This window comes from Ruditapes philippinarum, unplaced genomic scaffold (assembly GCF_026571515.1).
Source record: "Ruditapes philippinarum isolate M1 unplaced genomic scaffold, ASM2657151v2 ctg102_1_1_1_1, whole genome shotgun sequence".
In the NCBI taxonomy this organism is placed as follows: Eukaryota; Metazoa; Mollusca; class Bivalvia; order Venerida; family Veneridae; genus Ruditapes; species Ruditapes philippinarum.
Genome location: NW_026856168.1, coordinates 228,154 through 250,497, shown reverse-complemented (window position 1 = coordinate 250,497; position 22,344 = coordinate 228,154). Strand labels below are relative to the sequence as shown.

General features: G+C 31.7%; 2 protein-coding genes across 2 annotated transcripts; both read right to left on the bottom strand.

Moving 5' to 3' along the window:
- Positions 1-576: 576 nt before the first annotated feature.
- LOC132745650 (protein hairy-like) lies at positions 577-15,164 on the bottom strand. The gene is made up of 4 exons (XM_060734598.1): positions 14,571-15,164; positions 9,315-9,410; positions 2,299-2,383; positions 577-1,514 (listed from the first exon to the last, which is right to left on the bottom strand). Exons 1-4 carry the CDS (start codon positions 14,628-14,630, stop codon positions 769-771), a joined length of 987 nt encoding a protein of 328 aa, XP_060590581.1. The 5' UTR covers positions 14,631-15,164; the 3' UTR covers positions 577-768.
- Positions 15,165-19,249: 4,085 nt separating this feature from the next.
- On the bottom strand, positions 19,250-21,155 carry LOC132745674 (alpha-(1,6)-fucosyltransferase-like). The gene is made up of 2 exons (XM_060734633.1): positions 21,033-21,155; positions 19,250-20,361 (listed from the first exon to the last, which is right to left on the bottom strand). Exons 1-2 carry the CDS (start codon positions 21,153-21,155, stop codon positions 20,050-20,052), a joined length of 435 nt encoding a protein of 144 aa, XP_060590616.1. The 3' UTR covers positions 19,250-20,049.
- Between the last annotated feature and the right edge of the window lie 1,189 nt (positions 21,156-22,344).

Genomic DNA, 22,344 nt, shown 5'->3' with positions numbered 1-22,344 from the left:
TGCATTATTTCAGGAGCAACCTGAGAAGAACCACCGGCGTTTCGTAAGCTAGCTAGGTAGCTGTCTCACATGGAAGAATCCAAAGTCCCTGGGGGATTCGAATTTACAGCGGCGAGGGACAAGTGGTTATTAAGTCAACGCCCTTAACCACTCGGCCACGGACTCCCCGTTTCTTACTATAAGTGTGTTATCATCTATCTTCCCGCAGTAGGCAATAGGCATACTATGGTGGCATATTTCTGCCACCAGATAGGCTGATAACTAACTAGTTAATTAAGAGGTTAACTAGTTACGTAACTAGTTAACCTGATACCTAACTAGTTAATTAAGAGGTTAACTAGTTATGTAACTAGTTAACCTGATACCTAACTAGTTAATTAAGAGGTTAACTAGTTACGTAACTAGTTAACCTGATACCTAACTAGTTAATTAAGAGGTTAACTAGTTATGTAACTAGTTAACCTGATACCTAACTAGTTAATTAAGAGGTTAACTAGTTACGTAACTAGTTAACCTCTTAATTAACTAGTTAGTTATATGGTTATCTTGTGGCAGAAATATACCACCATAGCATACCACTATCCTATATTATATATTTCTAGCTGAAGAATATCCCACTGGCGTGTCTTTGTTCAACATTATTGTTGCAACTGGAATAAGCCGCTAGCGTTCCATTGCTACACATCGTATTTCTACCCGGAATAGGTCGCTGCCGTGTCTTTATTCAACAATATAATTATAACTATAGTTCTAACAGGAAAAGTCGTGTCACCAAGGTCTCCAGTGATTCTCAAGTTTTCCTTTGGAATCGTTTTGAATTGTTGGATAAATAGTCGGAAAGCTTTGGTGATTTTCTATTTGGCTGCCGCTTACTGTAACCTGTGGAAAAGTTAAAGGGGTTGGACACATTAGTGTTTGGTCACTCCTACAAATAGTTTGATTCAATATGTGAGGCTGTGTTGCGACTGACATCGGTTGCACGCCAACCATTGGAATACTGCTTTGTGATTGGTTAATATTTTGAAAATTTTGAATCTGAACTTGTGAAGTCACTGATTGCGGAAGTTGAACCAATAACATTACTTGGCCTCCGCAAAGTAGTCCAAATGGCCCTGATTGGTTAATATTATTATTAGTGACGGGTTCTGTCTTTTGATTTGACAACTCTTTTGGCACGTTATTATCAATGGCTGCTGATCTTGCAGCATCAGTTCTTTCATTATTGTTCACGCATACACTCAAATCCATTGCTTCATCAGAAACTATTTTCGATTCTTTTGATCTTTTGCACAATGGTGGAATTGGTAATTTTCTAAGAGTTGTGTCTTCTTTACTATCTTTAATAAGATAACATTTTAATTTGTCTGAAACATGCTCTACGATATCTTGTTTCAAAGTGTCATTAGCTGGTTTCGTTTCCTCGAGAAAGTGCGAGATTTCTGCAAGACATTTGGAATAGCCCGCTACGTAGTCTAAATGATCATCTTCCGCCATTGTCTGACCGCATTTAGAACCTGTGGACAAACAAAAAAAAGTAACTGACATTTGTTTTTGAATGGTAAAGTAAATTATTGCATGAGCTATGGTAGAAAAAGAAGAAATGGAAATGGAAGAAGAAGGAGGTACTTTTTAAGAAGAAGTAGATGGAGAAGAAGTACAAACAAGAAAAGAGGAATGACAAAAAGAGAAGAATAAGTAGTAGAAGAATAAGATGATGATGAAGGAGGAAAAGAAGAAGAAGAAATAGGAGAAGAAATAAGAGAATACGAGGAGATCGAGATGATGATAATGGTGATGATGATGATGATGATAATAATAATGATGATAATGATGTTGTTGATGATGATGATGATGATGATGAGGTTGTTGATGATGATGACGATGATGATGATGTTGTTGTTGTTGTTGTTAATGATGGTGATGATTATGATGATGAAAAGGAGAGCAGGAGTAAAAAGATAGAGTCATCTAAAACTTGATATGATACAGATCAGTCAACGGTATATTATTCACAGCTGAAATGCTGATATAGTCATTCTAAGCTGGGAACTTCAAATGTTTAAAAAAAAACTAAAACAATTCATTCAAAAATAAACCACTATAAGTATTACTTTTCTATTCTTTTATCAAATAGACACAAATGTGTTTAGTGACTAATGTTCTGGGTTTTCGGGGTGAATGAATGGAAGTAATTAATTAGATTTGCAAAGAAGCAAGCGTTCATTCGTATTGACACTGCCCTTGATGAACTCAAACTTTTAATCATTAATAAAGAATTTAAAAAGTTTTTTTTCTTACCACTATCTGTGGTTAACTTGTTCTTTACAAACTCTACCGTCATCTCAAGAATATCCGCTTTCTCGAGCTTTGATGGACGAGGTGACTGAAAATAGAAATACACCTTTGATAAACACACATTTAATCCCATAATACATGACTTTCTCACATAAATCAAAAGAAAGAAAGAAAGAAATGGAAAGCAAGAAAGAAAGAAAAAAAGAAGAAATAAATAAAGAAAGAAAAAGAAAGAAAGAATGAAAGAAAGAAAGAAAGAAAGAAAGAAAAGAAGAAATAAATAAATAAAGAAAGAATAAGAAGAAATAAAAAAAGAAAGGAAGGAACAGAAATAAAGAAAGAAAATGAAATAAACAAAGAAAGAAAGAAGAAGGAAAGAAAGAACGTAAAGAAAGAAAGAAAGAAAGTAAAGAAAGAAAGAAAGAAAGAAAGAAAGAAAGAAAGAAAGAAAAGAAAGAAAGAAAGAACGCTATATAAAAGCTAATATATCTTGAATGCTATGACGAGTTTGTTATAGTGATTTCAATAATGTTAAATTAATCAAATGATAATTAATAAGTAAAACCCTTTCTTAAGTGTGACCTTGACCTATTGTTTATGCCCTTATTAAATCTAATGCAAGAGAAATGGGTATCTGCGCTCTGCATCGAAGTTTATTTAGAACATTATACATATAATTAATGGGAAATAAACGTTTTATTTTAAATTAAACCCATATAAAATAGATAAATTGCAATATTAAACTGATATGAACACTTTTTGTCGGCCATTTGCATCAAATTTAAAAACATTCTGATTCTTCTTAAGTGTACATTAAATACGATTTTTCGAAAAATAATATCGTTAACGTCATTGCATTAAATGTAATAGGTGTTATGCAGTGCTTTTCTTACATGCTATTTTTTTTCTTTAAAATGATATATATTTTTATTTACATTAATGTCCTAATTATTCATTTATCAATTTTTTCTATAGACATTTAAATATCCAGATCAGAGGAAACATATAAAGTATTTACTATTTGTGTGTGTGTGATTTTGTGTCAGGGATGTGGCTGCCTGCCTTGGATCGGGCTTGTTTATCGGAGTTTTTCATTCATTTCTGTTCAATATAGTGACTGATTTGGAACATTGCGCGTTGCATTGTCGATAGCGACAACGCAACCTACATAGTTATAGCCTTTTCGTCTTGTCGCTAGCGACAACGCGACAAAGCGCCAAAAGGCGCGTTGTCTCGCTGTTGTCTTGTCGTACTGTCTCTAGCGAAGCACGCCAAATGGCGCGTTGCCGTTCGGCGCGTTGTCGCGATGTCGCCCTGTCGCTTAGCTTATAAGCTTATCCTTCGATTTGAACCGAGCGACAATGTAACATCGCAACAACACGCCGCACGACAACGCGTCGTTTGGCGTACGTCGTTAGCGACAGGACGAAAAGACGAAAGTCCGACAACGCGCCGTTTGGCACTTTGTCGTGTTGTCGCTAGCGCCAACACTACGCATAAAAGCGTTCCAAACCAGCCACCATAGTTCTGTCAGCATAGGTGTATAGACTTGCCACGGAAGCTGTTTATAGTAACGAAATGATAGCTTTCTATAATATTAACCCTTAGTCTAGTGGCGGCAACTCGACCAGTGCAGGATGCAAGATCAGTCGTTTAGTCAATACATGATTTTAAAATTTTCCCTATAAATAATAAATGGTTTGTCCAAACTGAAAAATGGATGAGTCAATTTAGTATAATTAGGGTGGTATGGGGTAAAGAACTATTTTGTACCTATTAAGCGTGTGAATTACTGCGCGCCAGACACACAAATTTATTTATTTTTTACTTAATTAAGGAGGCGACAGAATTACAAACATTTTAGATTACGTAATCGTTTAATCTTTTTAGATTGCACTTTTAGTGTAAATTTTCTTATTAAAAGGGAACACGCAAAAAATACGAAGAAAATATTAAAATATTAACTCAAATTAAAGAATTTAAAACGCATATCTTTTGATTACAAAGTTTCATCACAGCGGAAAATTGCATTTGCACGGTCGCTTACAAGTAGAAAGATATGTTAATTTTGAAAACTTATTAAAAGGGGGATATCTAATAAAGAAGCGTATGATTTTATTTTAGTTTGTGTCATACCATTGAACCCTGAGTAATGTGCTTTCATTGAACGAAATGACAGTCGATTACCGGATCGATTTTAACAAACGATTTCGCGTAAATTAATTGCTTTTTAAGTTCGCGTTTTATACTTTAAAAGATTTACGATCTATTGGAGTAGACGAGTCTTTGCGGCGTTCGTATTTAACAGAGGTGATTGATAATAAAAACCAGGGTCGTTTACAAGTAAAAACTTGTTGGCGAAAATAAATATCCTTTCATACGTTTTCTTTTTTTCGACAAATTTGGTCAACATGAAAGAGACTTGTTTACATTATTTTTCTTTTTAAGATATTTTTTTTTCACATGCAATTCTCATTTATTTCGGGACTAATTTATTTCCCAGCGCCCAGTCATTTTTTTCCATCTCATTTGGTTTTATTGGACAGAATTTAAACTTTGATGTATACACGAATGGTATGTAAATAAATTAGCAGACGACACTTCGGAAGGAAACAAACTGACACATTTCAGTGTCAATGTTTTTGTTCTTTATTCAATTTGTACAAAGAATGTATTGTTTCTATCGCACGATATTTTTGTTGATAAAAGCCCCGGAAGTTATTTTCCGCCCAAATATACATGTATACTAATTCTTCATTTTAGAAAACAGAATTTTTCGTTGGATATTCTGTTGCGTACTTATCATACGGCGTTAAAAATCACAATAATTTATCGTTTTGTAAACAGGTCGGGAAACTAGAAAAGAAAAAGCACCTCCTCCACAACAACAACAACAACAACAACAACAACAACAACATCATCATCATCATCATCATCAACAACAACAACAACAACAACAAAATAATGAGAAATATAAAGCATAACAAATAAAGATTTATCCTATAAACAAAATTGTTAACTTTTAATAAAGAAAATTGAAATCGAACTGCGTAGAATATTAACCGCGTGTAGGCGCGTGCGTTGGCATGTCTCGTGCTAAAGTCGTCTGCCCGTTTCAAGATATCTCCTATCGAAATCTTAAAACCGCTATCTTCATTATTTACATACGTATTTGAACAAAGAGCCCTATATGTATCCAATCCCCCAATATTGGGGTGTCATATAAGCATTTAATTCGAGGTTTCTTTATTCGCACGGATTTTTGATAAATCGCCAAATTTCGGTTCAAGATTTTTTTTATTTCTTACTTTTGTTTGTTTAGCGATAAAAGTTTATGGTTTTAATAACACGTGAACTGCCGGTAAAGGGTTATGCATACATTAATTTATTTTGCTTTTCTATAGCATTCAAACTACCTGAATTTTGCTTTAAACCTCATTTTATTTCTTCAGTTATGACCCTAACTCAGTTTTGATAATAAACTTGTTGTTGTCGCTTCGTCGTCCTGTTGTTTTCTTAGTATCGCATTTCTGCTGATTTTTCTAATTCCTTATTTGGTTTAATAGTTTTCCGCAAACTTTTATTTTTCTTTCTTTCTTTCTTTCTTTCTTTCTTTCTTTCTTTCTTTCTTTCTTTCTTTCTTTCTTCCTTTCTTTCTTTCTTTCTTTCTTTCTTTCTTTCTTTTTCTTTCTTTCTTTCTTTCTTTCTTTCTTTCTTTCTTTCTTTCTTTCTTTCTTTCTTTTCTTCTTTCATTTCTTTCTTTATCTTCTGCTCTGTTATGTTATATAATTTTTGTGAATCTATAGATCTTAGACGCTTATATTCTACATAGAAAGTAAATAATGGTTCACAAAATTACACTTAAAGAAATAAAAATGAATTCATAATTTAAGAAATGTACAGAAAATCACAATAAATGTGAAACTTTATAATATAATACTGTATTATGGAAAATATTACATAATTCACCAGTTTAAGCACTAAAATTCTACCCCTTTACTAACGAAGTAATGGAAATGTGTTTACTTTTTAGACATGTTAAAAGGTGTTTTCTGTTTAAAGTAGACCCTTATGAAACACTTATTTTGTATACTTGAGAATGGTTTTATACATTATAGTACATTTTGTTAGATTTTCATAAAATATAACACACAATCTGGAGTTTAGTTGCTGTAAGTTGACATTCATCCTGATTTATTATCACAATTTTATATTATTTATTACAATAATTATTCAAATTATTACATTATGACAACTATATATTTTATTTGCCAGTCCATGCAGTGCGAAATTAAACACAATTTAACACATAATTTTGAAATATTTGGAAATAAATGATACATTATCAATATGTAATATTTCGTAATCTTTTATCGATCACGTTTAATTTGACAGTATATCATCTTTATATCATTTATCATTTGAAAGCTTGTCTATATTTAGAACGTATCATATACTAGTATTTTTATAATCAAATGCAAAGTATAAATCACAGCGATGTAATAAAACTATTAACATTTTGTTCAAGAACAGATTCTACATAGTTTGGAATTGGTTTTTAGAGACACAGACACAGCTAATGTAATGCGAATTTCAAACTAATGTTGCAGAGGAAGGCCTCAGGTACGCTTCAATACATTATTTTAGATTCTCGCAATGACAGAACCTTGTTTAATAACATTGTAACGTAATAGAATCCGAAACTATTGCGGGGATTCGAACTTGTCGGGATTCGAACTCACAGTGGTGCGCGACCTAAGTTCCATATAAACTTTATAAGTGTAATGTGAATTTTAAAAAAAATCTACGTCCATACCAGAGATTTAGAATTGATGACGTAATTTTGTCTTGATGCTCGGCTTTCACGTGAAACTACCGTTGATTTAAATAAATTTCCTATTTCATTTTATTCAGTTTGATCATAATTTAAAAGCTTTAATGGTAATAACGCAAAGGACCGTCTAAGATAATTTTCTTTTCTTTTAACACGCATGCTTATTACTCAAGCATCGGCAATATTCATGTGACCAGTTCGTGTAAATTAGGCATATTTCTTCACTTTCCGTATATTAAATGACTCCTAATTTGGATATCTGACCGATTATCAATCGGCATCCGTCCATATCCGAAGTTTAACGGAAAAGACGGATAATGGAGAAATGAAAATAAATCTTGTCGTTTTGCTTTTATGCAACGTGACAGGACTCACTAGATTTATACGAGCTATATAAAAATGGATGCACATGTGGAGAGATCTACCTCTCGTCTTATCTAAACACGTGCAACTAAGATAATACTTTGGCAAATTTAGTGAAAGTCCGTAATCCCAATAATTCAAAAACTGCATCGGACATAATAAGCCCTTGGGCTTAAATAAAATTAACATGTTGACATTTTAGCTTCAGAAAAAATGTTGGTAAACATTGCGAACGGAAATAGCTTAGGAGACATGGTGAGGTGATTTGGATGTCTTTGGGCTCGATATTAGCGAATTGCGCAACACAATTTTACGAAAACCACCTTTACGTGACATATAATGTAAGTTAACAAACCTTGATGTCTCTGTATTGACAAAACAACCCGTATTCCATTATGTCGATTTTATTTCCTTAAATGCCTAAAATTATGGACTCCCCCCCCCCCCCCCCCAAAAAAAAAAAATAAATAAATAAAATAAAAAAAAATAATGACAAATAAATAAAAACAACAAGACTAAAAGGTATAGTATATGACATGTAGCCAAATATTGAAAAAAATGTACATTTATATAATGAAAAACCTTTAATATGCATGTATATAGCACACCCATTTATAGGATTGTGACAATGTTGACAACATTGGATTCACTTTGTATCAATTTCAATACGGCTAAAAACATTCTTACTTTTTGTTGTTGTTATTGGTGTTGCTGTTGCTTTGCTATTGTATTTTGCGTACCACATACATTTTTGTTCTACATATTATTATAAAACATGTATACGATGGTGCCTGCACAAAATTGTGATGCATTAAAACTGGGGACTTAATGTTCATTTTTACATTTTATTCGCCTTTGTGTTAAAAATACTTTATAAAAGCTTATTTCATAATAAACGGTTTGAATATAAAATAAACCATATATTTATATATGAAAAATGTTTTGATAGTAATGCGTCGATAAACTTTTTTATGGCCATTTCATGCAATTCATCACCTTTGAAGTATTTTTCCATGCAGATATTGGCAATTACGTCATTCATCTATAAGCATGTACGCGACTTTATATGAAAAATCATAAAAATTGGACTTAAATAGGGTATAATTGTGATAAAATATCATAAGAAATAAATACATTCCTTCAAAAGAGATGATATAAATGGGTGTCTTTATATATTTTTGATAGGCCTATTGTACATGATCAAAAAAAAATGATAAGTACTGAATGATTTTGGGTATGAATTTGAAAAGAAGGGATTGATATAGATCATTTCTTTCATTGATATACGTATTTTCTTTACGTTTTCATTTTCTCACACAAACGTATAGCATCAATGAGTCATAGATAACTAAAAGAAAAAAAAAGAAAAAAGGAAGGTAAATAAATAAAGGACTTGTATGAAAGATATATTTACAGAAAGCTTTATTGCGTATTCTTGTTTATATGCCGAATGTATTTTTCTATTACATTGCCGAATATATTATAGATTCTACTACGATGGATATTAAAAGTTTTTTTCTTAGATTGTATAGCCTCAAGAATATTAGTTTAAATTTAAAAGGTATTACCTTAGACTGGATGGCCTCGAGAACGATAGATTTTGTTAAAAAGATATTGCCTAAGAATTGACAGCCTCAACAACGGTGCATGGTTTTAAGATTAAAATTTATTACCCTCGAACGGTTAGCCTCAACTTTATTGGTTTTGATTTAAAAGTAATAATACCTTAGAATGGTTACCCTCGAGTACAATATTTTAATTAAAAGTTTGTACCTTAGAAGGGTTAGCCTCGAGTAGAATGGTTTTAATTAAAAGTAATTACCTTAGAATGGTTAGCCTCAAGTACGATGGTTTTAAGTTGTGCTAGGCAGTCATTGATTCTTGCTCGACGTCGTTTCTCAATCAAAGGTTTGTTGATCTGAAATAGTAAAATAAATCATAAAATTTAAAGATCTGAAATAGTGAAATAAGAACAGCACAGACGAGTTGATCTGAAATATAAAATATATCATGACATTAAAAGATCTAAAATAGTGAAATAAAACATCACAGGCCGGTGGATCTGAAATAGTGAGATAAAAACTTCGCATAATTAATCTGGAATAGTGACATAAAAAGGTCACATGCTAGATAACATGATAAGTGAGAAAAAACATTACAAACCAGTTAATCTGAAATGCTAGCCAACATAGCTCAATCTGTTAGAGCGCGTGACTTGTAATCTCGACTCCGTGGGTTCGATTCCCGGTCTGGTCAACTAATATTACTTTACAGTCTTTCTGATGACAATTTAAAAATCGAGGTCCCATTTTTAAGTGCTTAAACTCAACACGCTAAACAACAACATCATCAGCAGCAACGATATTAATAATAATAATAATAATGATAATAATAATAATATTAATAATAATAATAATAATAATGATAAAATAATAATAATAATAATAAAATAATAATAATAATAATAATAATAATAATAATAATAATAATAATAAATAATAATAATAATAATAATAAATAATGATAAAAATAATGATTATTATCATTAGAAACGAAACAGAATTGTGAGGCCAACTTCTCTTAGACTGCTATATTCATATATTAAAACACTCATGATATCAGCTTTCGGTTATGTAAATTTCGATGTATAATTAGTTATATTACCAAAAAATAAATGTTTGAAGTAGTAAAAATTCCATTTGAAAGTCATTTTAAAATATGTAAGAAGCCCTGAATTAATTCCTTCATTCGCTTAAAACCCTTTATGCCCCCTAAAACAAACTAATAAATCAGATTTTTAAGGGTCCTAATCTTTCAGTAAATATTTTTACAGCCCTGTTCTTATGAACATACTCTTTCTTCTCTGTTTTTTTCAAGTTTAACAGGTGGCCCCCGAAACAAATTGATATTCACTCAGGGTTCAAAGACGCTTTAAACTTTTAAAAACGTGCCCGCTAAGGTGGTTTCTTTATCTAAACTCCTTAAAACAAACAATGCCTTGTGTACAAGATTTGACAAGTTAAGGCTTTTTAAAAGAAATTTTTAAGTAGAAACACTTGTGATTAAACAATCGTTGGTGTATTTACATCGCTCACAACTTGAGAAATCAGTGAGGTAAGATAAATATTTGATAGGTATATGACATTTAGATGTTAGTATATAGCGTTAACATATTGAAGATGTCCGAACACGTCTGTCTGTCTGCGGAATTAAAATAGAGATAAAAAACAAAGATATTTGACGAACCAATTGTAAGTCAGTTGTGGGTCATCTTTGATATATTTTTTGCAACATTATCTTTGACTTATGGCAGTAAAAATCAACAAAAAACGAGGCTCGTGTTAAAACAAGCAAATGACAGGTTTTTTTTCCAAAAAAGTTAACAGAATACATGCGTATACTTGTATAAGTCAGTGTGGAAAAGTTTGAACGCCCGGCTTATTCAAATACTTGTAAGAAGTTTTATATTCGACGATTGTCCTTATACGACAGGTGTCCTTATTTGACGGGTGTCTTTGTACGACCGATGTCCCTGTACGACGTGTTTCTGAAAATTCCGTGACAATTACGAGTTGTTTAAACAAAAGTTAAAAAATAATATAAAACACAAAGTTTATTGGGGACATTTTTATGACACATAGCAAGAAAACAATATGTAAATACACAAATGTAACTTTTTGGAACAGAAATATCTCCGATTTTGTATGATCGGAGAACTATTGCTCTAAGTCACAAAATAGGAAAATAAAAATAATTATTAATTGCACCTTTTTAGTTAAATTTCATTACCTTTTTATTGATTGTTAAGAAAATTGCAAACTTATTTATATCACTTCGAATCTTTCTTGTTTTATCCTTAGATCTTGTGTCTTGATTTGAAACATGGCAGTGAATCCAGAAGGGTTCGAACCCACGACCTCGCATTTGGAACGCAGACATTTTGATCATTTGATTTATAAAACCACCGTGCGGAAAGTTGCTTGTTACTAGTATAAGATACTTCTGACAGTTTAAAATGAGCCGCGTCACGACAAAACCAACATAGTGGGTTTGCGACCAGCATGGATCCAGACCAGCCTGCGCATCCGCGCAGTCTGATCAGGATCCATGCTGTTCGCTATCAGTTTCTCTACTTGCTATAGGGTTTGTAAGCGAACAGCATGGATCCTGATCAGACTGCGCGTATGCTGGTCTGGATCCATGCTGGTCGCAAACCCACTATGTTGGTTTTGTCGTGACGCGGCTGAAATAAGTTTTCAGCTGATTTGTTTAAAGTTTGTTTTAACTATAAAGTTAATATCAAAATGCAATATTTAACATAAAAAACTAAGTTAAAGCTGCATACCTCCAAATGAGACAAACTATTTCTGGAAATCACATTTGAGAAAAATGTACAGGTATTTTAAGAAAGGTGAAAAGATAATAACTTACATGTTATGTAGGATTAATGGCTGATTTTGCAGAATTTATCATCATACTTCTATAGCGTGACTAACACAGTAAGAGTTATCAATGCATATTTTGACCTTTTTTTTGTAATTTACGTTAAATTGTCGTATTGTTTGCAATGTTTAAATTACTTTCCGTGTTCAATTCATAATATATTACTTTTAAATAAATTTTCAAAATAAAAAAATCATATAAAGTAGCATGAAGCTGGCGGCATGGCCGCTTTAATTAAGAAAAATATTCGATTTGATTGTTCCTAAAAATACATTACATTAGGCAAGTGACTATTTTTAGCATTTTTAAAAAGGACATAATTATAAACAAACTCTCTGTGTGATTTTTATTGAATAAAATTGTTTCTATATATAATTCTGTATTATAAAATTAATAAGTAATTCTTAACAGTATGATAATTATCAAAGGGTTATAAAAACTAAAACGACAAAATTATTGCTCTTTACAACACGGTCAAAATGCGCTGCATGCCAGGGTTTTTAGTATTGTCAAATAAAATACTCGGTTTTATTTGAGTTTTATACCATACTTGAGTTGAAACTATGGCTTTTAATACTCCCAAAATGTTCTAAGTATGCAAATCTTTGTATAGAAACATCATTAATAATGGTAATTTAGTAAAATTTATTCCTAGTGGGACATTTTGATGTAAGAACATACATTTTAATTGATTTTCAAAGGCTACATGCTCACAAAACAGCGGTTTCTAAAACGCTCGAGAAATTTTAGAAATCTAATTAGACTAAATGGTAAGTCGTTGACCAAAAATGGAAAGGCTATTAAGATTGGAATACGTCACTATAAATTATATGTATATTTTTGCAGACGATATTTAAAAAAATAATAATATATTTATAGATCATGCTTAAGACTAAAATAGACGCACACGCGTTGTCTTATGTAATAATTACAAAACCAGAATTGATTCTAAAATAAACTAATATTAAAAGCAATGTTCGCGTGTAACTTTTTTTCATATTTTGACGTGTTGTGTGAAATTGAATTTTCAGATTTGATTCTGAACGAATAATATAACGAAATCTTACACATTTATAATTGCTTATTAAAAATAAACCAAAACAGCTATATGCATAAGCTAGTTTTAAAAAAGAGAAGAAAATCCCTTTCTTTAATTTGGCGAACTTTGAACGACTTTTCAGTGATTTATTATGGAATTGTATGTTCAGATCTGTTAACTCGAGGGGTAATTAATTAAACATCAAATAATGTATGACTATAAAATCATTAGTAAAAGTACATTAAGAGAAGAAGAAAAAAGAAAAGAAAAAGAAAAGAGTAAAAACAACTGCCAATGCATTGGCGTGAATTGACAAATGACATTCAAATTATAACGATCTTGAATTTATACACTGATAAATCTAAAGAACGGTCCATTCTAATTTATCAAGACCTGGAAAAGAGAAATTTATTCATTTTTTATTGTTTAGATATGCCCTGATGAATTAAACATAATTATTTGACATTGAAAAATTGGCAAATTTGTGTAACTGATATGTAAGTAATAGATATAAGATATAACACGTGACAGTGCGTGCGACGACGCGTGAATACGTCACATCTCTATATTATTAATGTAGAAATGTCTTATTATTTAACCTAAGGAGTTATGAAATAATTAATCTGTTCGGTGTTTAGTGATACGCCTCTCCGTGCCCATAACTCTTTGTGATAGATATTTATACAGGAAATGGAATATTATGTGCGCGTTTCGGACTAGACTGGCACAGGAAGCACGCGCGTTCTAGGCTTGACTAGCACGGGTTTATTTATGAATAATGTAAGCTATTCAACGTTCTTGCCAAATTTCTTTATTCTTTGGAGTTGTGCTCGCCAGCAGCACGAAAAGGCGTGTAAAAATTGGGAGAATGCTAATGACGCAACCGGAAGTTAATGTGTCATGTTCTTTATGACGTGAGGACGAACCTGAATAGTCTATGAAGTCATTGATGGATGAGGGGACACTATATAGTCATTTTATATATCTATAGTTGTGCCACTAAGATGAACATAAATATATCTATGGTAATTCTGATAACACTTTGACCTTTGACTTTGTCTGTGCAAGTTCTCCACCTTTTTCTAACTTTATATATATCCCCAATATTTCACCTCTTTGATGAATATAGAAGATACGTTAACAAAATTTAAAGAAGATTATTCATTCTTATTTTGTTCAGAATCTTTAAGAAATATGTGCATGTCTGTTTGACATAGCTGCATTCATGCTATTAAAAGCATCCAATTAGGATTTCGTTGTGCTATGTGAAATGAAATACACGATTACAAAAATTAGATATAACAAATATCTCTCACTAGACAAAAGATATAGGGAAATTTATTGATATAACAACATATTCATTAAATGGTAAATATAACGGACACTTGTATTTCTGTATAAATAATGAAGATATAAATAATCTTATTCCCAGAAATAAACTTTACCTAAAAATATATAAAAGTTTTTCATTTTTTATAATGCTTAGTCAATACAAAATATATCAATTAATTTAAATTTTGCGATACGTTTATTGTAAGTTTTGTAGCTTTTTCTTTTCTAATTAATATTCAATGTGTTACAATTGCTCGTACATACCTTTCTCTGAGAGCACTTAGATTCCACATTTTTCGTAGAGTCCGCAATTGGTGGCGACATTTTAAATGTCAGAACTTAATCCTGTTCCTTATTTTAAAAAAAAACTAATTGCACACTCATAATATAAAACTCCGTCGTCGATAAAAATATATATTAAAAACCTTAATCGATAAATCTTTATATCAAATTTCACGTTCCTTTTCCGTAGTCAAAAATCGGATACAAAAATGTTGAGTTGAAATTAATGAGAGTTCGTTTTTAAAAAAAAATATCTTAAGACCGATTTAGCGATACGTCTCAATTACATAGACACGTCTACCTCGGATTTTTAACGTAAATATTTTCTCTTCAAACATTTACGCGAGGATGTTAAATTAAGTAAACCTATAGTTAAGGCGGTGTTGTAAACCGTATACTTATCAGCCAGTTGACACGCGTTTAAATTATGACACATTCGATATATAAGTAAAGATAAATTGTAATACACGATCCGGCGCGTTCCTGCCTCTCGACAGGTATTAGCCAATCACGTTCGTCGTTGTCACGGGCATGCTAAATCTTGCATTTTTATGTACCGGTATATTAAAACGTTTAAACCACCTTATACCTTACAAGTTATAGATTAAATCACTTGTTTAAATAACGTTGTATATTAGATGATCTTACACCCTCGGCATGATTTATTTGTTAAAATACTCGCTAGTGATAACGGATGGGTATTTTTTGCATAATTTTATGGTTTTATTTATCTTCTACATGTAAACGAACGAAATGTGAAGCGAGTAAAAACACGTTGTACGTTAAAACGATAATAAATTTCTTCTAATTTATTATATTTTTTTAGTAAAACAATTTAATTGTTTTATACAAATTGTTTTTGACTTAATCACTTAAAAAGTTTTCATTCTCTAAACTTATTGTTTTACACATATTGATAGAATGATATCTTGTATGATGGAGATGGGAATCATTCTGCTAACACCCGCAGCCGCCCATTGACATTGTTGTAAGCAATGGCTCGCAAAGAACATATGAAACTGATTTATTTTAGTTCAGGGAACGCCGACAGACGGACAAACTCATTCTGCATGATAATCGCGTTGAAGACTTAGATATTGCCTTCAATATGTATACCGAATCCCTTTAATTAATGGTTAAAAAACACACAAGAACAGAGTTATGCATGGTTTGCCCTTCAATGAATACGCATGCGCGACAAAAATCGAAAACGATTATGTAAAATGCCTATACTCTGTTAAATATAAAGGCATAACTTTTCGTCTCAGGACTTGAAATAAATAAACCTATATATAAAAGAATAATATTAAATAACAATAACCTGTTCAAAAGAAATAATGTAATTGAACAGAAACAACATTATATTATGATTCAATGATAATTTCGAGAAGTTATTCTTTTCTATATTAACATATGACGAATGTATGCGAAATTTATTTTTTTTTCCTAGGACATAAAACAACCCCGTGGTTATGTTTGATTTAGATCTATGAACTTGCATAGCAAGATGAACTTGTAAAGCAAGAAATATATACTAGTTTCTGTTACAGCCGCTAGTTGATTACTACAGATTACTACAGAGTTGTTCAAAAACGGTCTACTGTATAGATATACAATCAAAATGTACGATTTTAACGTTTTATTAGACAAATGATAATGTCTGATACTGAGTTATCTTATTCTTTGAATGTCACATTCTTAATTTGATGAAATATTGAAACTTCTGTACAACTGGGATCGATTTCCAAACATGTAAGTATAAAATGTAACTATTTTGGTGGTGACAACAGTGGCAGCGCTCCGATGTCTCAAGATCCAGTCACTGCGGTATCCCCCTCTCCCCGACGATAACAAAAAAAGTATACCCTGAAGTTTATAATTGTCTTTACTATCCCCCGACGATAATAAAGAAACGTATAGTTGCATTTTCTGGACCCTGCATAGACTTAAAATATGGCGGGCGAATAGACTAGAAAATGTAAGAACTGCCATCGCAGCACTGTCAAAACGCATAGAGGGTAATTTACGAACATTTCCTTTTGAACCTACACACAAGACTTTATTTTTTATGCATGACATGAATAACACAAAAACTGAGTGTAAAATATTTAAAAGACGTTTGAATTATATGGTCGTTTAGTAAAATTATAGAATACATTACATAAATAAGCTCCCCTTAATCAATTGTCACTGGCCTTTAAACGGTGCAATATTCGCGATGACGTCAGCACTCCGGCAACAAAGTACAAATGTTATAGTGACCAACAAAAAAAAAAAAAGAAAAAAAAGAAAAAAAAAAAAAAAAGAAAGAAAGAACAAAATGTAAGCACAATAAAATATTAATATAATTCAAAGGGACCGCAGTCAGCTAATCCATTAAAACCGTCTCTTCGTTGAGAGCTTTCGTGTCTCAGAACCAATTCTTGTTTTCAGAAAATGCACGCAAAATACATGCACGAATGGGCAAATGCATGCGCATATTTGTGCAGGCACATACACATTACTGTTAAGAAAAGGTTCAAAATTATCTACAAGCGAGTGCTTCGCCCAGACGATCGGACATTTGAGTAGGTCGCAGGGAGCTCGAACGAAAGCACAAAGAAAGAAAATTATAAGAAAATAACTAAGAATGCTTTTCATTTTTGGCACGCCTACTCTTTAAGTAAGTTTTGACCATACAACAGTTGTCGAAATTTATGTAAATAGTACATGTACATGAATTGTCATATTTCGCATGGAAGATGTTTTAAATAGCAGTTAAATATTTACATATTCACCATTAATATATTTATATATAAATATAAAAACATTCCCTTTTTTATCACTCATGAAATATGCATGATGATCCAAAAACCGTACCCATATGGTAATATTTTTTTATTATTTTATTTTGACGTTTATTTTTGTATCAGGTTTCGCTTTATATGTTCGTAATTCTTCATATAATAGAGATAAATTTTGAAAGTTTTTATGACCCATGTAACTATGTAGACCCCTTTGATGAATTATACTGTATTATGCGACCTTTTTCACCGTAGATTGTATCTTTTTTAAGAAGTTAACATTAATATGGTTATTGCAGACCCTTCAAAGGAAGTATGAAAATTTAAAATGACAGTTACATTCAGTTTTGTTATCATTTTGATATTTTTATACTCTTTTTAAGACTCTCTTTAAACCGTCAAATCCGTGATTCATGTCATAATAATATTTATGTACATGTGTGTATGTTAGTTTACGTATGAGGGACACGTGTATGTTAACGTATGAGTGACACGTGTATGTTAACGTATGAGGTACACGTGTATGTTAATGTATGAGATACACGTGTATGTTAATGTATGAGGGACACGTGTATGTTAACATAAGAGGTGCACGTGTTTGTTAACCTTACGAGGTGCATGCTTTTGTTAACATAAGAGGTGAACGTGTGTGTGTGTTAACAAATGATTGTATGTTACCAAAAGACTACACGTGTTTGTTAACAAAAAGAATACATGTGTTTTTTTAACTGAAGATGCACACATGTTTGTAAACAGAAGATGTGCACGTATTTGTTAACAGAATAGATGCACGTTATTGTTAACATAATAGATGCACGTGTTTGTTAAGATAAGAGGTGCAAACGGTTGTTAACACAAAAGATGCATGTGTTTTTTAACATAAGAGGTGTACGTGTTTGTAAACATAAGATGTACACGTGTTTGTACACATGTTAACATAAGAGGTGCACGTGTTTGTTAACATAAGAGGTGCACGTGTTTGTTAACATAAGAGGTGCACGTGTTTGTTAACATAAGAGGTGCACGTGTTTGTAAACATAAGATGTACACGTGTTTGTACACATGTTAACATAAGAGGTGCACGTGTTTGGTAACACAAGATGTACACATGTTTGTAAACATAAGATGTACACGTGTTTGTACACATGTTAACATAAGAGGTGCACGTGTTTGTTAACATAAAATGTACACGTGTTTGTACACATGTTAACATAAGAGGTGCACGTGTTTGTTAACACAAGATGTACACATGTTTGTAAACATAAGATGTACACGTGTTTGTACACATGTTAACATAAGAGGTGCACGTGTTTGTTAACATAAGAGGTACACGTGTTTGTTGACACAAGAGATACCCTTGTTTGTTAACATATGAGATTCAAGTGTTTGTTAACATACGATGAACGTAAGTGAACATAGTAGTAAAAGTATAATAAAAAAATAAATAACTGAAAATTAGTTGTATACGAAGTTTTCAAAATCATTTTCTAAACTGTTTCGCTTCTTATCCTAAAGCATTAATATGTATTAGCTTAACAGGCCAGCTTCAGCTAAGATCAAGATCCATTACAAAAAATAGCAATGTAAAATATTTATTTTTAGCATATAAAATGATGATAAGCGGTGTCATAAAAGGTATTTATAAACATTGAAAAAACGCATGTACATTGATCACCTTTTGTTATTAAAAATATTATCAAATTTAGATAGGAAAACACGATTGGCATTTTCATTACATCGTAGAACACTGTTGCCAATATCACGAATTACGTCCGATAAATAGCCAAAGGGAGGCAAGCTACGTGTGGCTTAATATCAAGGGAATAATATGTATAAAATCGATAGGATTCTTTAAATTTTAGTTTAATAATATTTCATTGTATATTTTTGGACATGATAAATTTACACAATCTAACATCATTATCTTAAGTATAAATACAATGAACATACAAAAGGGTTGGACCAAAAGTTATTATACCAACATTATCTAGGGTCCTCCCCTAAAAGTATATCTTGTTGGCTTAATGGTTACATAGTTAGTAAGTGAGGATTTTAGAAATTCTGAGATGTATATTAAGTAAGCGATATAAGTTTTATATATTGCTACATGGTAAAAAAGAAATCGCTTAACCTGAAAAAGAAAAGAAAATTACGTTACAAAATATTAATTTAAATATGAAAATAAATACTATAGTACATGTACAAGCATACTTAAGTAAATCTTCTACTACTTTTGATAAAATTGTGCACTTCCTGAAATAGTCTTATATTTTCGGCTTCTGCATGTCCATCAATAGCGTATAATCATTTCTTACTACTGAGAGGATAGAATGACCTAGTATTCAAAAAAAGTATACGTCTTTGCATAGTGTATAATTTACATCGGCAAAAATAGTGCTCCACATTTTCGATGTCTGCGTCGCATTGACATAATGGACTTGAAACTAATTGGCTAATAAAAAGATCATTATTTAAGTTGCTACAGTTCAAATGAAGGCAAGTTGTTCGGATAGTTTTGCATCTCCTCATTTTACTTGTTTTACGAAACACTACGTACTGTACTCATCTCACACAGTTCGGTATTACCCCATTATCAAATGTCACATATTTTCACAATATCATAGTCTTTTAAAACACCACTATAGTATGTTCTAATTCTACATTCTGATTCACCATAATTAAACTTCCGGGTAAGTCGGCATGGTTGCACGCTCAACAACACTTTTGACTTTATATGTTGGAAAAAGTCCTTCTTTATTAGTTCTAACATTGATTCCCTTTGAATAACCATTCCAGTGATTACCTGCGATATTTATCATATCTCCAATTTCAAATGATATTTCATTATAATTTCTTCTCGTATGTTCTATAACAGCTTTCCAATGATGTGGATTTTGCCCGAAGAAATGGTACGAATCGTCAAGAGAGCGAAACCAACCGGAAGCGTCACCATAACGAGGCTGCATTCTTTCGTAGGCGGATCTGCATACCTAAAATAGGATTAAATTTTATTTTCTATCAGGCCTGAATTAGCGCTGATAGGAATATTTGATTTATTTTGAAATTCAGTCCAGGAGAAAACCTAATTAACACATCTTTTTGTATAATAAAAATCACTTTCTTGTGAAAGCAGTAACAACATTTATGATGTCTTACAAAATTTTCTCAACATAATTAAGCGCTTACACGTTGTTAATATTCAGATATGCACAAAACACAACATATTAGACAAAAAGTTCAGTTCTATGTTCAACCCAAATACTTGTTGAATGGCATCAAAGCCAATCAATAAGACAATTTTTACTCTATAATATTATAGCGTAAACTGATGTCTTTTTAGTCACAGGAACTTGAAATTTAATCAATACATCACAAAATATACGTATATTATGTGATATAATCCTTATCTCTATATAAAAAACTTTATATTAGAGATAAGGGTATATCATTTAATATATGTATATTTTGTGATGTATTGATTAAATTTCAGGTTCCTGTGCTTTTGTACAGAAATAAATAAATTTAGATATAGCTCTAACTCTGCACATTAATAATGGTTAATTTTTTTTTCATAATGCGCATGTGCAAGAAAGTGAATCAAAACATCCGGCAAAAGTATAGGACAATCGTAATAGTAATGTAAAAATGTCTTTTGACATACCTGTGAGGAGAAGGTACAGACCAAATAGTTGCACACTGATAGCAAGTGTATATCAAGCAATATCCCACGCAATGACGTGTTAGTATATCTGTTATTTACTCGAGGCAGACAGGGATATATCATTGTCACTTATAAACTGTATTTTGGATATCTAAAATTACAAAAAGAACTGTAAAAGCAAAATATTTCAAGGGATATTTGGTTGTCGAAAAAATGTGAAACCCCATACCAGGGTCTTTCTATTTGGAATGCTGTGTCTTTTTTCAACATTTAGCGCGAATTTCAACCGTCGATAAAAGTTGTAAATGTGAAATAACAAAATCTAATATTTGAAAGGGTGAAAATAAATGTCGGCGATTTGCAAGGGTGTTTAAAATTCTAATTTTATTTTATGCTTACAAAATTTAATGTTAATATATGAAGCACTAACAGGGAAGTTAGAAGTAGCATTTCATAATAGGATTGAATGGAACTTCCCAATGTGTTATTACTAGCATGTACAGTTGCAGGCAAAGCAAATGATTTCAACTCAAAACTTCCTGATAAAGTTCTTTTTATATTGTTATATTTTAGGGAAAAACAAATCAAACAAAACCTCTAAATACATGTACTAGTAACGCGGAAAAATTACTATCTTGTTATTTTCATTAGTTTATACATAAACATTTAATTAAGAGAGAGTCTATTTTACAGTCAAGACAGACTCACCCTTTTACAATTAAGAAAAGTAACTCACTTTCGGATAGCTTCGGATAGTATCGTAGGATCGTCCGTAGCAAGGAATATTTTACGTTGTACATTCGGCTGACTTCTCTCGTAAACGTCATACCACTCTTGCAACGTGTTTCATGTACTCGTCAAGGTCATGGAACTCCGCCTCGTGTCTCGATATCTTGTCTGTTTCTACCTTATTTGAACTCTTCAAGAAATCATAAATATCGTGAGTACTGTGTACAGAGTCGGCATCTTCAACACTTTCCGTATATACATAAAGGTCTCAACCCGTACGGAATTAGACCTCTAGAAAGAAATTCTTTTAAAATTTGAAGTGGCCCAATTTTAGTCATCTCTAGTTAGATTGATCATAAATTAAAGGGTATTTATGCATATGTGTAGTTTTAGTGTGCTAAATGATGACTTTAAAAGTTGTTTTTTGTGCATTCTCCAGGAACTCATTTGTTAGCGGAAGGATTAAAGATGTACTACCCACCAGCAGTGAAGAGTTTTTACAGTGGTGAATTTAAACAGTGTTACAAAAGAATGAAGATTTCTGAAAAAAATAGATGGCAAACCTATTATATTTTGGGCCTCA